This window comes from Dendronephthya gigantea, unplaced genomic scaffold, assembly GCF_004324835.1.
Source record: "Dendronephthya gigantea isolate DGI-Jeju-01 unplaced genomic scaffold, DenGig_1.0 000050F, whole genome shotgun sequence".
NCBI classification, from domain to species: Eukaryota; Metazoa; Cnidaria; class Anthozoa; order Malacalcyonacea; family Nephtheidae; genus Dendronephthya; species Dendronephthya gigantea.
This window is the reverse complement of record NW_021163060.1, coordinates 471002-489112: the sequence shown is the minus strand read 5'-3', so window position 1 is coordinate 489112 and position 18111 is coordinate 471002. Positions and strand designations below refer to the sequence as shown.

Below are 18111 nucleotides of genomic sequence, written 5' to 3'. Positions count from 1 at the left end.
TAGAACGAAACGCCCAGACGGAACGACTTTGTTTACAAACTATACCATTCGCGATTAGGAAAGTCCTGCAGTCAGAATGCTTTAAAAAGCCCGTTATTTATATGCGAGAATAGTCAGGTTTTTACCTGGTTATACGGTTGAATTGCGCTACAATATTAATGTGATAATTTATGACATTTTATACACATCGACTCTTTGGAGCAAATATTTAAGTATATTTTGCAGACGAATCTCTCAATAGTTTTATGAAAAATTGTTATTTGTTCGATAGCATTCGTTTGTCAAGGCTTTTTGTGTATTATATTTTTCTTATTTACTCTAATTGTGCACCAAATGAAGCTAAAATATCGTTTATTAAAAATTCAAAATATGCAATGCGGAATTAGGCTTAACATGTTGTACCATACGAAATGTCCAGTAAAAGAATATGGTATTTTCACACTTTTCTGAGCAATAAAATAAAGTATAGCCTACCTTAACGTATGAAACGACTTTTAACGGACAGCAGCTGGAGAAAAATATCCGAAGATGGGCGATTTAAAACGTTCTTTTACTTGTAGTGTTCCACCATAATTTGCTACTTCTCGACCAAAATATTAAAGCCTTTTAAATTTTCCGCTCGTGATCACATGGCGTGTGGTCACGTGACGTGTGGTGACGTGCTGCTCTCGATGACAGACAATTTTGGCAGAGAAAAGATGGCCAGGTAAATCATAATACAATATGCTAAAATTACTAAGAGTTTCCTTGCTGACACAGGTTTACTAACCATACGTAGAGTTCAAACAAAGTTAACAGATAATAATAATAGTAACAGATAGTAATTTTCTAGTTTCTTTACGATTCTTTATACATAAGTTATTAATAATATTTAAAAAACATCAACAGTTAGGAATCACGGGATTTTGAGGACGGTCTTTATCACAGCTCGCTTCCTCTTGCAGAAAGGCTGGCAAATTACAAATTAGGATTAATGTCGTGGTAAGAATAATCGTAATAATTGTCCTGGCTCTTCTCCCTCTTATTAACAGAGGTATCTTCTTGCTTCAGCTGATCAACGTGGTGAAGTTTCAAGAGATATCGCGAGCAAATTTTTTCCACACCTTTTCCCAAGGTTGAAACCTTGCTTTCTTGGAACGACTGGAATTCTCGCTTGATTTTCTGAATGATTTCCGCCGAGAAGGAAAATTTTTCTTTGTTTGCTTCTTGGTTCCTGCAAAGCGATGTGGCACTTGTTTTTTAATAAGCTTTTGTTTTGCTAAAACATTTTTGGCGATTGCCATTTTTTCTACAAAGTCATTGCTCTCCCTATCTTTCACAGAATTGGTCCCACTTTTCTGCTTCGAAAGCTTGTTTAAGAGTTTTCGCATGAGTTTCTTTAACGGTTTAGCTTCGCTATTTTTTTCATTGTGTTCATTCTCTTTTTCGTCCAGTTGAACGTTTGGGCCATTGTTGTTTGTGGTTGATAATCGGCCGCCAGGTGCAAATGGATTATTGCTTTGACCTGCGGGAACAGCTTGAATGCCGGTTTGCGGATTAGCAGAGCCCACCTGGTTAGTAGATCCAGTCGATCCAACTGGATTAGCCGACCCAGTACTAGCTTGACTAGCGGATCCAGCTGTGTTACTTGTTCCAGGTTGATTAACTGCTCCAGGTTGATTGACTGTGGAAGTAGATGGATTAGTTGATCCAGCTGGATTAGACGATCCGCCATGATTAGTAGATTGACCAGTTTGAGGATCTAATCCCCTACCTGGGGCAAAAGGATTGTTAGTTTGTCTTGAGCTATCTATCGGATTACCCGATTGAGGATTAGCAGATACTGCAGAATTACCGGCATTACTAGACGGATTCTGAGGATTGGTCTGAGGATTTAGAGAGTTTGGTGCATTAATGGCAGAAGATGGCACTAGATTAGGCGTGAAGGTTTCTTGATTATTGGAACTTGTTCCTTGATTATTGAGATTTGTTCCTTGATTATTCGAATTCGTTCCTTGATTATTCGAAATTGTTCCTTGATTATTCGAATTCGTTCGTTGATTATTCGAATTTGTTCCTTGATTATTGAAATTTGTTCCTTTATTATTAAAATTTGTTCCCTGATTATTGGAATTTGTTCCTTGATTATTGGAATTTGTTCCTTGATTATTGATATTTGTCCCTTGGTTATTCGAATTCGTTCCTTGATTATTCGATATTGTTCCTTGATTATTAGAATTCGTTCCTTGACTATTCGAATTTGTTCCTTGATTGTTGAAATTTGTTCCTTGATTGTTCGAATTTGTACCTTGATTATTGAAATTTGTTCCTAGATTATAATTAGTGCCTTGATTATTACCAAAGTTTGTTCCAGGGTTGTAAATGTTGCCTTGATTATAATTAATCCCTTGATTGTTCCCATTAGGTAATTGATTACCATATAATGTTCCTTGATTTGGCCTTTGATTTCCAACATTATTGGTTATGACGCGATAATTTTGAGAGCCCAAGTTAGCTTGATTTGGATCCCAATTAATAGTGGGTTGATTTGAAATCGTGTATGGCACCCCATTGATAACATAGTTATTACCATTTGCATTCGTTGACGCGCCATTATTTGCAGGAACGACGTAGAACGGTTGATTCGAGTTAGAATTGATTCCGTTAACGAGATTGGGATTCGAATTTACGAGAGTTGGACCCTGATTGGGTGAGACTTGGAGTGGAAAGGTTGGTTTAGTTCCTTGTGGTAGAATGTAAACATTTCCAGCTCTTCCAGGATGTAATCCGATGGTACCAGTGTTGGGAAGTGGTTGATTCACGGGGGGAGTAATCGGTGTTAAACTAACTACAGGAGGCTCCTTTGGTATGGGGAATAAGGCAGTTTGAGAGGGCGGTCGCGGAGTTGGGCATGCGCATTTCTCCGAACAATCTGAAGTACAGTCGTCCTCGCAACAGGATGTGCTTTCACATAAACACAAAGTTCTCTTTTTACCAAGTCCTTTGTTTCCTTCGACTGCTGTGGCTTCTCTTTCACTTTTCTTTCCTTTTGGATTTGACAAAAGGTCTCCCACGGTGTTCAAATTCTTTTTGGCGATGGCTATAAAAATACGAAAATCTGTATAACCTTCCTTTGATTAAAAAAAATGCTCCAAAATAAATGCATTCATATAAATTTGGATGTTAAATTCAAGTCCATACCATTGCTAAGGAATTCGGTATTTTACTTTGATAAAATATTTTACAAAAAAGTTTTTACCTGTCAAATTATATATACTTACAGGACTTAGGAGCTCTCGATTTTTTCTTGCCATCAACTCTTTCTTGTTCAATTGCATATCTGAATGAATCTCCTCCTGCAAATTTCTTGTTGTCTGACAACTTTGTGTCATCTTCCCCGCGCCAAGAGCTTGAAGTAACCACTGTGACAATAGGACATAACAAAATAATGTAGAAATACCTATAAAAGTCCATGGATTTTATCGAGTTTCAGTGTTATCGATCTTTTAGAGTTAAGTTCTGGCTATGGGATCATTCCTCGCAACACGATTCTTTTTCCACCTGTAATTATGTGTGAAGATCATGAATTCATCCTGATCTATTACACAATCCTGACTACCTTTCCTGTTTTTTCCATACCAAACGCAAACTAGACAAATCACGTATGATTGCATTGATTATGGTTTAGCAATTATTGGTCTTGATTTAAAGACAGTTTCTACTGATGTATAATCACAACCTGATAAGGGGAGCTTGTTATCAACGCTTTCTTGTCAAAAGAGTACCTGTTATGATTAGCTGAGCCAACATTTAAAAAGCTTATCAAATGATTAAATTTTAAGTCAGAAAACGTTGCTATGTCCACTCGAATCTTTTCAACAAATTTTGTTTCTTTAAAGTCTCCTAAAAGAGACTGGTGATTGTGAACTTTAATTGGCCAAGAGTTCCTTCTAACGAATTCCAAACTAAATTAAATATATTTTAAAACCGAAGAGCACTGTTTGTTTTGAACTTTGTTGACAATAAAACGCGTTATTAGGAAAAGTATTGCTAAATTTTTACAATAGGTTATTTTGCGTGTACTCAGTTTAAAGTTAAAATTACTTGTTCAAAATAATTAGTTGTTCTTGATTTTCTGTACTCCAGAACGCCTGCATGTACAGGCTGCCTGAGTATCCAGCCCGCAGTTACAATGACTGTTGTCGTAAGACGAATACTCAGTCCCAGGACACGAACACGGACAGCAATGGCAATCGCAACTGTTCTCAAAGAGATAATCTCCAGATCGAAAGGTTTGAGTTACAGGTCCATTATTCGAAGACTGTGCAACCTGATTATTGGCTGCTGACGGGTAAGGACTGTACCACGGTTGTGGTTGAGGTGCATAATTCGAAGAGACCGATGTCGTATAGGAGCTATCTTCCGGTGATCTCGAGGGATAAGAACTTTTATCCGGAGATCTCGCGACATTATTCTGGGACAAAGATTGGTCATAATTGGGATTACATGGACAAGGGATAGCCGGTTGACTTGCACACCCGCAGTGATAGTTGGGATAAGATTGAGGCTGTGCACATGCGCATTGGCAGCAAGAACACGGGCATGATGAGGCCTCTGTCCATGGTGCAATATGACTTCCATCTGTTTTAGTACTTGTGGGTGATGAGTTGAAAACAGTGAGTAATGGTGACTGCGGTTGGGCACCATTGTTTGAAGAAGAACTACAGGGACATGGAACAGGGGGGGAGGCCTGGCAACCACATCCATAGTTCTCGAACCAGGGCTCAGAGCATGAACACAGGCAACACGGACAAACGCAACCGTGGTTGCCAAATGGTTTGCCAGCATTAGGAAAGATCACTAATTTATACCCGCCCGTGTGCGGGTTTTCCGGCTCCGTCTCCTCCTCGCATGGACATTCTCTTTCAGCTTCAGTACATGAAGTACTGGAACATTTACACGGACATTTGTGGTTTGGTGGAATTGTCAAGGCATCACGCAACTTCTCTTCCGCCCCCACGATTTGATCCCCGTAAACAGTGACTAGAAAGGTTCTTGAGGGTAGATTGGGGTTAATTGGAGTACCTTGGGGATTCTCGTTGTTTCTTAGGGTAATGAATTGGTCTTGTCCATCTTTAGAGGTATACATTACTGGAGATCTGCCATTAGCTTGGTTCTGTTGGATGTCAATGATTGATTTTCTTTTCCCTGAGAAAAAACGGTGATGGTTTTTGGAGATTCTGAGTGTATTATTTTGTTTTGCGTTGCTTTTCCCAAATTTTCCCTGTTGCTGTTTTTTAAGACGTAAGGTTTTCGTAATGATTGACATGTTTCTTCCCGCATTTTGCTTATCGGCGGGCAAAATGTTGTCCAAATGAATTTTTCCTTGTCGTATCGAAGAATGTCGGACTGTTGCATTACGACTGTGTTTCGTTTCCAATCCTCCATGGACCACACAGAAAACAAACATCAACAAACAACATTGTAAATACATCGAAAATCTCATCTTTTGTTATCCACGTTAAATACCTACTTCACCTCCATAGTTGAGAGCAAAGTAAATGTATTATTACAAGATATGAAAAAAAACAAAGAATTAGGTTACTTCCACTTTAAATAAGCTATTACTTTAAACAAATATTTTAGCTTGAGCTTGCGAGATCTTGGGCTACAGCAATACGATTAATTATTAACAAGGATTATCTGGTTGCACTTTTCATGGTGAACAAAAGTCAAATTTTCACGTCTTGAATAAAACAGATTTCTTAGGGACCGTCGTTTATTAACTTAAACAAAATAAACTTTGTGTTACACAAAAGAAACTGCTTCCTTACTTGTCAAATGTCGTTTGTGTGTTTGTCCAACTGACTTTGTCATACACTACTGTAAGATCAGAACACGTCAAAGCAATCTGCAAAAAAAAAGGTTTTCCTTTTAAATATAATAACAGGAAACCCAACTACAAAGATGTTAAGATACTGTAAATTTAAACTATACGTTTAAATTTCAGTGTCCTATGAAGGGTCGATTTCCCAAACATAAGGGATTACTTTAGAACGAACAGTTTTTATAAACACATGATAAAACATTAAGATGAACTAATTCAGGTATATATTATTTTGAGAATCAATCACGGCGTTTGTTTGTACTCGATTGTTTATTTTCAATCACAATTCACAAATGCATTAATTTTCACTACTCAAATTCGATTAAAATTGACGAAGAGTATTAAATTTCATATGCAAACGATAGCTGTCTAATTGAAAACAGGTGAAATGACAGTCTCGTGTGTTCTTGTGTTTTTTCCTACCTGCAATAAATGTGACGAAATTGCTCAAACGTGAAAAATTATTGCAAAAAACATCTTCTATGCTAGGAAGCGATACATATTACAAAATTATTTCAAAAAATCGATTTTTTACTTGGTATTATCTTTCTATAGAACTTATATTAAAGGTAAGTTATATACGTCTTCACGACAAGGTCTTGGAGTACACTTGTAGTGCAATGGCGTGAGACTTTCATATTTTCATGACCTGCAGCAATAAAGTTTGTGATTTTTTCGTAATTCTTTGTCATATTTGTAAATACATGTGTTGACTTCAATTCTGTCGGACTGTCGACAACATGTTTTGGACAAAAAATTTTGAAAGGTCGAATGAAGAGGCATTTGACGTTTCGAAAATGCAAGGAGAAAATATGTCTTTCTCATAGTTAGATGTCTTCATTTATACAATTCCTTTCTTTATGAAATAAACATGAGATTGTATTATTTACCATTGCATTATCTAATGTACAACCTGTTGTATGTTATGTTTCAAAAGATTGGCGAAATGTGAAAAGTGGACATCACCTTAAAAAGTTGTACAGAACTTTCAAAGGATGTGGAGCGTCTTTGAATGTACCTTCATCGTTTTGCTGTCACTACAGTTCCTCATCACTGTTCGCTGTGTGCCTATCAAGAAAAATAAACAACCTCACAGAGCTAAAGCGGATAGTCCAACGAGGAAGATCACAAAATCCAAGAGCAATTCCGGCACGTATAGTAATTCTATTTTTCGGCTTTCCCCCCAAAAATAATTGTTTTATGAAGTTATGAAGTGGTGAAGTGTCCATATCATCTCAACCTTGCTTCCCTCATCTTCTCTACAATATCTACCACCTCACACCTTCTTCTGATCTCTTCATTTCATAATATCTCTGACCAGCTCTCCTTCATCTCTTCTTATTACGTGTCCATATCATCCCAACCTTGCTTCCTTCATCTTCTCTGCAATGTCTACCACCTCACACCTTCTGATCTCTTCATTTCACAATATCTCTGACCAGCCTTCCTTCATCTCTTCGTATTACATGTCCATATCATCTCAACCTTGCTTCCCTCATCTTCTCTGCAATGTCTACAACTTCGTATCTTCTTCTGATCTCTTCACTCCCTTCGAAGTTTTGAAGCACCTTAGTCTGGATACATTTACCTCGTCATGCCAATACTACAAGACCCATCGATCCTTTCATTCTTTAGAAATTGGTGGGAAGAAATCACAATTACATAAAAAAACAACGGTCAGTATAAATGGACAATTCTTACCCATGGCGCAGTTGCAATCATCCAACAAAAATATTCACGTCACAGTCCAGAAAGCTAATCCAGATCAGCAGCCTCAACCGAACATTAAGGAGGTTCAATTTGGGGGACAAAATGGTGGCCAAATAAACGGGGCCCAACCACAACAAATCGCTCTGCAAGGATTGAATAATGGTGGGACACAGAACACGAATGGCATAGGTATTTATGTATCCAAAATATTTCGTACCAGAATTGCAACAGATTTGTACCAAGCTGATCTGCGAATTTATGCCGTTTGTATTGCACTTTAGGTTTGTCACCCGGGATTAATACCAATACCGGAAACTTGGTGGGAATGTCACCGGGGATGAACACCAACAACGGAGGTCCCGTAGGTTTATCACCGGGGATAAGCACCAACGCTGGTAATTTGGTCGGAATGTCACCAGGGCTGAACACCAACAACGGAAATTCCGTAGGTTTATCCCCGGGGATAAGCACCAACGCTGGTAATTTGGTCGGAATGTCACCCGGGATGAACCCCAACAACGGAAATACCGTCGGTTTGTCCCCGGGAATTATTACTAACAACGGAAATGTGGTGGGTTTATCACCGGGGATTAATAACAACAATGGGGTGCATTCTGGAATTCAAAATCAAGGCGCACAGACGAATTGTGGCTCAAATACACAACTACAAGGAAATCAAGGTCAAGTGATCTTAGGTCAGAATTCTGAAGGCGGGCTCACATATACACCTTTAACCTGCTAGTTGAAACTACCTTTGCTAAAACGGCATCTGTTTCAAGATGTGTCCACGCTGGTGCACCAACGAACTTTTCTGTGGCAAAATTACTGGATAAAAGACAAGCAGGCCAACCTTAAAGTTAGAGCATGTCATGGTACCACCTCATCGGATTGAAACGTTTTTGGCCAGTTCAAGTTTCGGAACATTAACTTGAAGCCTCTTCATCCTCCACATGGGAACAAACGTTGATTTTTTGTTCCAAGGCGTCTCTTCACTGGGTGTTGTTGTGCACAAAAGAACAGACTTTGAATTAAGAAAAGTTGCACAATTATCTTTTTCTGGTAAACGGACACTGTGTTTCAAGATACAACCTACTTTGATACCTTCATCCTGCACAATATCAAATCATATTTCTACAACTAAAAGTACAGTAAGCCACAATTGAGATAACCATAAAACTGAGCGACAGTGATGCAATAAAATAAATATAATATTTAATGAGACAAGTCATTATTATTTAAAATATAGATATATACAATTTTGGACTTCGTTTGTTAATAAATTATTTCCATTCGGGAATTCTAGTCGAGAATACACAGCTTAGCCTTTGAAGGAGAATTCAGAAATTCAATGTTGAAATAAATTAAGAAGGAATTCATTTGTGAACAATCCCATTTCTTTAAAATTGCTGCGATGAATTCAAGGTGTGCGCACGTGGTTCTGGCTTTCAGATTATTGTGATAGATTGCGTGTGAAATTAAGCCAAGAACGTTGCATTCTAAGCAGGAGAAATGACTTTCACCAAAGAGGAATGATGCCTTTTTTCTCTGTTTGAAAAATCAGGGTTTTCTTCTGTCACCTGAAACAGTGCTATTTCATACGGAATGTTTGTGTCCATTTTTATAACACGGTGTTGGTTTGGTGACCTCCTAAGGATTATGAGTAGTGAGAAAGATTTGTTAAATTTGAAGCAAAGTAGACACACAATAAAAGACATCGAAAAGACTATACGAACCTTGTCAGTTTTTCCCATAAAGATTGCACCCATCTCGCAAAGTTAAAGTCATAAGCAATACCTAAAAGATGAGTAAGTAAAGTTGAAATAGTTTGAGTAAAATCCGAAAAAAAGCCATTATAAAAAGTTCAGAAATGCGCATGCGCCAACTTCCTCCCGTAACGAGAACAACAGGTTTCCCCCTATTTATAGCCAGAAAGACAATTTGCGAACGACATCGTCTGGTTTCGTTTAATTCTTTTAAATTTCTCCTGTTTTAAGCGGCTGGCCTGTAAAGGCTGGCCGCCCTAATAAAAATATATTTGGAATTTTTTGACAACAATAACATTTGCTCATGAAAAATATTGAATATCAAAAACAATGTGACGGAAAATTGCCATTTTTTGTCAGTGAAATTTTCCGTTTATATTCCTTGATTACCTTCCTGTACTTTTAAAACCAGATACACCGCTAGTCAGAGAACTTTTACTGATTTAAACACGCTTATTCATCTAATTCAAGTACTACAAACATGTGAAAATCATCACAGTCATGCGCATGCGCAAACTTCTCGTGTCCCACAATACTAAGACCAAATTTTGTAACTTATATTCAGAGGTCAGATATACGCTAATTATCGAGATTTAAGTTTATATTCTTTTCAATTTCTCCTGTTTTTGGTGGCTGGCCTGGAAAGGCTGGCTGCCACAATTTATCAATAACAACTGAACTGTATGTGTAACTAGATTTAATAGTACTTTCGGGAATTAGATCTGAACCTGAACGGTATGAGAGTAACCCAGACTTTAAGATTTGAAGAGATATTTATGCAATCGACTAGCTAGGCTAATGGTAGATTAACCAGTTTACTAAGTCATGTTACTATAAGCTATCTAGTTTATTTCAATCAATATGCGGTCGAAATGAGTATAAATTACTCGCGTCAAATGAATATAAATTACTCCATGTATTAACTAACCTTTCGTGACACCAGGATTTGTCTGTCCGATATAAATATAAATAAGCAATCCCGCTGAAATATTTGCTAACGCATAACCCCAATGGATTAAAAACATCATAAAAACACTTGCGAATGCCTGGAAAGAGAGAAAACAGAGTAGCTCAAATTAGAATGGATTGATCATTTAAGATTGGTTTGATCATTTGGAAGAAACGCGAAGCAACACTCACTCCCGCCAGCGAGATCCATCTGTTTGCAAGTTGTGAATATTCTGACCATCGTTTCTGCTCTATTTCTACTGTAAATTGTGACTTTGGGTATCGATTCGATTTCGGCTTATCTGAATAAAAAAAGGATGTCATCAATTCTTAGGTTTAAAATAATTTTCCGCATCGATTTGTTCAGCATCCAGAAAAAATTAATACCTATAATCTATATCCTTAAAATGAATCTCACTTACCCGTTTTGTTCTTGTCTTCTACTTTCTCATCCTTTTTGTACAATTCCGTTTCCTCTCCATCATCTAGTTCACAGTAATCAGCATCCGTAATCTCATTACCCTCATTATCACTACGTTGATCACCTCTATTATCCACAACCATGCCAGTAGTATCCCCTGCATTATCCCCGTTATACTCCGAATTATCGACAGTTGTCCCTACATTATACTCTACAGAATCCTTATCGGGATTCTCTTTTTCACCCAAATCATTTTTCTCTGTCTCATCCGTCATCTTAACGTCCGCAATAGCTTCGCCATTTTGAATGGTCGTCCCATAATCCTTTGCTATAAGACCATCCATCATTTCGGGCTTGGAGACCAGCCTAGTTTCCTCGCTCTTAGGACTTTTCGGCGCATCGTCAACCAGGACGCCTTCCTCGATTAACTTTCGTCGCTTTTGCAAGTCCATACACATGACCATCTTGAAGTAGGCGTAATTGACCGCGGCGTAGGTCATCAAAAAGGGCATGGTGACGACCGGGGCGAGGGAGTTGACGTTACCAATGAGAATAAGAACAACGGCTATAAGACCAACGAATATTGACGCTGCGTATGGTTCTTGATTCGCTCCACGCTGTAAGAAAGTAAAAAGTAGAGTCATGATCAAGTATATCTCGGTAGTCTCAAGTATAATACGTTGTTTATATTCTGCGGCAAGATTAGATCTCAAGTCAAGTCTCAACGTAAGGTAGTTGTCTGGATGTATTTCATCCATATCTTGAGATCTATATTTTGCGAGAATAGTTGATTCAGAAGTATTTAGTGAGTCCAAGGTTTCACCAATAGGACGTGGTACAACAGGAAAAATCCACGGAAAAATCAGCCGTGAGAGGGTTGCATTAAAAGACACTGAGATTGTACAATGCTTACTCCTTTTCCCAAGGCTTTGATAAGAGGGATGACATTATCACGACCAATGCACTGAATGATCCTAGGAGCAGCATATTGTGCCCCAAGACAAGAAGACAGAGACGATATGTACAGACCAAATAAAAACAGTACACCAACTAATGCGACCTGAAATACAATAAAACATGGTGGAAATGAGTCATTTTTTGTCATTTTGAACCATTGCAGGCACTTTGGGACGGTAAAAGTTAAATAAAATTCACAAAACGTAACAGGAAAATAGATTTACTAGCGTATATTTGCTAAGCATGCAACCGTACCTTGGATGCAATCATGTAGTCACTCAACAACGCTTCTCGGGTACAAACTGCGCCAAGTAACAAAGCAAACAACATATACAATAAACCGCTGGGAATAGAAGAGAAGATTAATCAGTAAGAGATGATCCTTACTGGACTTCTTGAAAGAACAGTTTGGAACTGATAGAGCTATCCAGTATAAATAAAGTTAGTTTGGTAAGATGACCCTTAATTACTGGACCTCTAGGAAGAATAGTTTAGAACTGATAGAGCTATCCAATATAAATAAAGTTAGTTTAGTTTAGGTTTCCTCCTGTAGTAACACTGGATCAATAAGAGATGATCCTTACTGGAACTCTAGGAAGAACAGTTTAGAACTGATAGAGCTATCCAATATAAATAATGTTAGTTTAGTTTAGGTTTCCTCCTGTAGTAACACTGGATCAATAAGAGATGATCCTTACTGGACCTCTAGGAAGAACTGATAGAGCCAACTTAGTTTACCTCACACCAAGAGCTGCCAACGTTCCTGTTGGAATATTCTCCCCAGGGTTTTTGAGATCGCCGCTCATGTTTATTCCCGCCATAATTCCAGTCGCGGTGGAGAAGAAAACACCAAACACGGTAAAGAATGATTCATCTTCCAAAAACTTTGGATTGATATTCCTAACCATATTTTCTTCAGAATAACCGGTGAAACCATTGGCTAAACAGCAAGAACAGGAAACGACATGAGGGATAGTTTGTGCAGAAAGTTTTCAACATAATGCTTGCTTTTAACGATCATTCAAAACATGATAGGTTTGGCTACAAGTATACGCACCCAAATCTGTATGAGCAAACGTCCCAATAACAAAATCCAATACGGATATCACTAAAACGGCTAGAAGCAGGAGTTGTAATTTCACAACCCACTTCACTCCAGCCAAAATTATTCCTAATATCGTCAGGGCAGCGATGAGGGCAATTGTTCTGGCTGCCCAATGATTATCCCAGCTTGTAGTCTCCGCCAGTGATTCGCCAAAACCCGACGAAAATAGGGAAATACTGGCCGCCTGTGTACATAAACGGGAATATATTTCTTTAAGTGGAAGTGCTCGAGTGAAGATTGATGTGTTTCCATGCACTAGAGGTTTGATTCAAACATTTACCAGTAGCATCGTTGTAACTTACTTGTCCAAAACAGTAGAGTATTCCAACCGTAGCCCCGATCCTTGCGCCAAGAATATGCGTGAGAACAAAATAAATACCACCGCCTTCGATATGATCAATATGATCGATAATTCCGATTGCTGACAGCACCGGGACGAGCGAGATCAACAATGTCAATAGAACAATAAAAAGTGACAAGCCAATTCCAGCATTACCCTACAAACGTTTTGAAATCATAAACGAGTTGATCATGCATAAAAAAGAATCAAGGTCGGTTTACAAAACGATGTTGCTTCAACCTGGACGATTCAAGCAAAGGCCCTGGTTTGATAGGCATTTGGGATTTTATTCTCAAAGGTGTTTACTCACCACAGTCCATCCAGTACGAAGAAAAATCACAACACCAAATATGTTTAACATACACGACGTGAAGACACCTGCAGGAAGGTGGAAAACAAGGTTGAGATGATATGGACACGTAATAAGAAGAGATGAAGGGGAGATGGTCAGAGATATTATGGAATGAAGAGATCAGAAGATGTGAGGTGGTAGACATTGCAGAAAAGATGAGGGAAGCAAGGTTGAGATGATATGGACACGTATAAGAAGAGATGAAGGAGATGGTCAAAGATATTATGAAATGAAGAGATCAGAAGATGAGAAAGGTGGTCTTAGATGGAGATAAAAGAATCCTTCAGAGCGAATATGAATCTAGAGACGAATGAGAAACCAGGACGAGTGAACAATAAGGAGACCGATGAACATTGCTATGAAAGACTAACCATCCCATGTTCCAAACAGCACAGGTTCTGTCACAAAGAAATTAGCTTTCCACCACGGCTTTTGCTCTTGCAAATCACCCTAATGAAAGACGAAATTCAGTAAGTCTCCACGTCACGATTACATCACGGATTCATAATGAATCATAAATCATTCATCTTGTCGAAAATGTAAATAATATAATGAATAAGATTCAAGTAAAAACTTCAGCGATTTGTGCAACTCGACCATTATTCGACATAAACTCCATCACCTCATCATCTCATATTTATTTTTCTATCATGAGTTGGTGGAAATTAGACACAAATAAATCTCAGAGCGTCAGTTTTAATTTAATCAAAGTATGAATAATTTATTTGCGAGGGCGTCTCAGTGATATGTCTGAGGTTAAACGAGAATATTGAATTTAGTGGAGTATTTTTAGAGTATATACAATTCGCTAACTTAATCCACAAATTTTCAAGACGAATAGTAATTTTTAGCAGATTTAATTTGATAAACAGCGGGACGTTTGGGTCCCTGGCTTCGGACAAATATAAGAGCATGCTTGTATTCGGTGCTTATTTCAGTTGAATAAGAGTTCACTGGGTTAACCCGACTCGCTATTTACGCAGTAAAACCGGGCAAAACCCGATGAAGGCGATGGTCCACCATGCAATCGTATTATTTGGCACGAAAAGCGAAAATCTCATGCAGAAAATGCGTATATAACGTAAACATATAGGCACTTTCCCCGCGCCGTTTTTGGCAAAGTGATTTAATACGTTTTCATCAGAGGAAAAACTAGTAGATTTTAATTCGACGGATAACTTGTCAAGAATCAATATCGTTAATACTGTTACCAATATTGCAGGAATCAGATAATTCTGTATTCACCAAGAATCATTTGTGCCGCATCAACGCATTCATTAGTATAAGTTCTGGGTATTTTCAGTACACTTGAAAGCGTCGTATTTTTTGTACAACCAAAAAAAGTCGTTAAAATTGGAAGACATTGTTCAATCGCGTCGGCAGTCGAGTGGGCGAAATCGATGATCACGCGTTGTTGCCATGACAATGAAGTTTAATTGCCAAAAACGAATCGTGGCAAACAATATACCCAACGGTGGTATTCTAGTTTCATTTAGTTACTTGTGGAGAAACTTATTACATCAATACCCCTCGCTGTCTTCGCGATAGACAAACCAATAGAGCATCACTCAAGTTCTTGCATAATGAAAAAATGGCTAAAATTAGCTGCCCGTATTAGTTTATACGCAGAGTTTTCAGTTGAGAATTGATATTTTAGTTCATGACCGTCATAAATAACTAATGACGTATATCCAATATAGAAATCCGAAGAAAAAATAAACACGACCTTAAAGTCAAATTAAGGAAACCTCATATTAAAGATTTAAAGAGAATCTTTAAAAGCCTTAAGTAAAACGTTAACTTTGTCGGGTCGTTTGTGGGAACCTGTTCAACCCTCAAGTAATTGCATAAAATATTTTCCAATCTTCCCAAAAGCTTATGAATTTGGAATCTGATAGAATACGTTTTGCAGCGAGAGATCTCATGTTATATAAAAAAGAATAACCCAGAGCTGTTGTTTTGCTTTTTGAATAAATACAAATTCTCGGGAAATGGTTGTATATATATATTGCAGAATATGCCCTACCGTATATACGATATAGATAAAGCAAATCCTTGTAATGATAGTCGAGTGATTTGGAAATTCAACGTAATATAACAGACACTCAAAATTTATACCTTTCTCGATGCTTGTCTTGTAAATCCTCAAGATTATATGCAGGTTTAAGTCAGTTCAGATTTCGCTTTGACATCAGACGAATTGCTTTTAGTTTTAAATTGTCATATATATATACATATCAATACAGATTACTAAGCCGTTAATACATCCGTATTCTAAAGTTGCAAAATTGCTCTATATATTGCGACGATGGACCATTTGATAACTATGATTCCATCCGTAAAATGATTTCTACGCGAAGTGAACAGTTTAGGATTTTAGAAATTGAGAAATACGTTCCTTGCGGGCAATCAAATCGTCGCCGAAGCTAATCTCTGGGTAAACGAACTTTTTATGAAATGTTGAATCATAATTTGCCACTAGAAATATTGGACGCGATACTATTAAAAACATACGTTTTTTCAGGGACGTTTAATTCATAAAATGTTTCAAAACAAACAGGCGAAGAACCCGAAAGTGTAAATGATTGTGAATTCTTAAATTTGAAATCCCAATATATCGTCGGCACACAAGCATTTGAATTCAATTTAAACATGCAAATAAGAACTTTTACAATGAATTAGCATCTCGAAAAGGTAAACGCTGGTTTCTATTATCACATAATATAAAAAAGCGCATTTTAAAAGGCCAAATCCATCTTGGTAAAGGAAGATATATATAGCCTATATGCTTGCCTCAACGCATTCAATCAAGTTATGCGAGATTTGTAGCAGGCCAGCTGAAAACATTCAATATATTATCTTATATAATAATACACACACTGACACAATAAGTTATATAGTAAAACCTAGAATAAGGCTGATATAAACTGAGATATGCCTTAATATCTGTCCAAATATAGTACAATTTCTTTGCACATGCATTTACATCGAAATTCTAACGCTATACAAAAATATATACAAATTAAGCGTCGCGAAATACCTCCTCGTCGAAAAGCTCCCGTACGTGTTGACTAGACGCTTGATCTTTACTGCCGTTCGGATTTGTAGCTTGTTCGGGCAGTTTTGAGCTCTCAACGTTGTCGGCAAGGCCGAAACGCGACCAGTCAACGTCGTTTCGCCTTCGGGCACCATTGTTATCGGTCATGGTAGAAAACTCGCAACGACTTTAAGCCATTCCTTACAATTGTTTGGGTTTTATAAACGGCTTCCTTCTGGCTTGGCCGGATTGAATACGATATGCATGCATTATTCATTGCAAATTATAGAAAAGTTGAAAAAGTCGACGAAATTTGCATTTCTGGTCGTTCGTTCGTGTTTACGTTGCATGACGTATATACGAGATATGGTTTGCACATCGCTCTTGCAGTCTTAGACAGTTCAATTTCTTTCAAAACTGAATTTGTAGAAAGAATTTATTTTCTTTACGAAAAACCACGTTTTCCAAATCACATATGATATATGTCTATATTATCAGCATCTATGCATTTCAATTTGGAAAATTAAATCTCAGGAAATTCAATATCTCCATTAATTTCTGAAGCAGTTTCAAATGAAATTTAATGCATTAAAATATACTTAAAATTTAAAAAAGGTTTAATTGAAATTGCGATGTAAAAAAAGGAAATATTTTATTGGTAATATTCTATCTAACAATTATTTCTATAATATACGGACTTGACAAACTTTTTACATTTCAATACTATATATACAGAAAACAAATGCAAAATCTAGTATATGCATGGGCATGCACTGTTGGACTTCAAAAAACATGCATGCAAACTACAGATTGTCACATGGAGTATGGACGATTGACTCTTCTCGCTTGGAATGCAAAGTTTCTTTGATTCACCATCTTTACGACTTAATCGAAAAACGTTTCTAAAGCTATAACTTCTCGTGAGAGCTTTCATAAATTTTGACATTTTAAAATTATGAAATTGTTCATTTAGGAGCTGTTTACATGAGCCCGGTTACCCGAGATTCAACGAAGCGTGAGATGATTTTAAGGTATTAAAATGAGCAGATAATATGATCCTGGCAGCCGTATAATCACCACAACAATAGCGTGTGCTTGTTTGGTGTCATAAGAGACCTTTAGTTTGACGTTTACGGCAAACGCCAAACCGCTAACAATGTTTGTGTTTTAACTCCGCTATCTTTAAGTGTCCGGCAATTTCGCTAAATTACAAACGTTCTGCATAAAACTTGTGATGTTCAGCAGTAATGTAAGAAAGCAATAGGCTATTTCTGATGTATTTGGAAAAGCAGCAAATTCAGCTTTGCCGTATGTGTTTCACGTTCGCCGTATAAAATTTAATGCTTGAACGACTGCATACACCCTCAGACGTTCAAGCATTAAATTTTATACGGCGAACGTGAAACACATACGGCAAAGCTGAATTTGCTACTTTTCTAAATACATCAGAAATAGCCTATTACTTTCTTACATTACTGCTGAACATCACAAGTTTTTTGTAGAACGTTTGTAATTTAGCGAAATTGCCGCACACTTAAAGAGATTGGAGTTAAAATACAAACTTTGCTAGCGGTTTGGCGTTTGCCGTAAACGTCAAACTAAAGGTCTCTCC

General features: G+C 37.5%; 3 protein-coding genes across 3 annotated transcripts; 1 reads left to right on the top strand and 2 right to left on the bottom strand.

The window, feature by feature from the left end:
* Positions 1-906: 906 nt before the first annotated feature.
* LOC114528503 (putative uncharacterized protein DDB_G0286901) lies at positions 907-3861 on the bottom strand. The gene is made up of 2 exons (XM_028550160.1): positions 3261-3861; positions 907-3079 (listed from the first exon to the last, which is right to left on the bottom strand). Exons 1-2 carry the CDS (start codon positions 3451-3453, stop codon positions 1071-1073), a joined length of 2202 nt encoding a protein of 733 aa, XP_028405961.1. The 5' UTR covers positions 3454-3861; the 3' UTR covers positions 907-1070.
* A 2469-nt stretch (positions 3862-6330) lies between these two features.
* On the top strand, positions 6331-8791 carry LOC114528508 (N66 matrix protein-like). Its single transcript, XM_028550163.1, has 4 exons — positions 6331-6435; positions 6804-7015; positions 7502-7765; positions 7858-8791. Exons 2-4 carry the CDS (start codon positions 6862-6864, stop codon positions 8316-8318), a joined length of 879 nt encoding a protein of 292 aa, XP_028405964.1. The 5' UTR covers positions 6331-6435; positions 6804-6861; the 3' UTR covers positions 8319-8791.
* Positions 8792-8837: 46 nt separating this feature from the next.
* LOC114528506 (solute carrier family 12 member 8-like) lies at positions 8838-16756 on the bottom strand. The gene is made up of 13 exons (XM_028550162.1): positions 16503-16756; positions 13834-13912; positions 13421-13488; positions 13073-13267; positions 12723-12954; positions 12404-12605; positions 11921-12008; positions 11622-11768; positions 10710-11325; positions 10480-10589; positions 10268-10385; positions 9310-9370; positions 8838-9223 (listed from the first exon to the last, which is right to left on the bottom strand). The coding sequence occupies exons 1-13, from the start codon at positions 16665-16667 to the stop codon at positions 9073-9075; spliced, it is 2232 nt and encodes a 743-aa protein (XP_028405963.1). The 5' UTR covers positions 16668-16756; the 3' UTR covers positions 8838-9072.
* Between the last annotated feature and the right edge of the window lie 1355 nt (positions 16757-18111).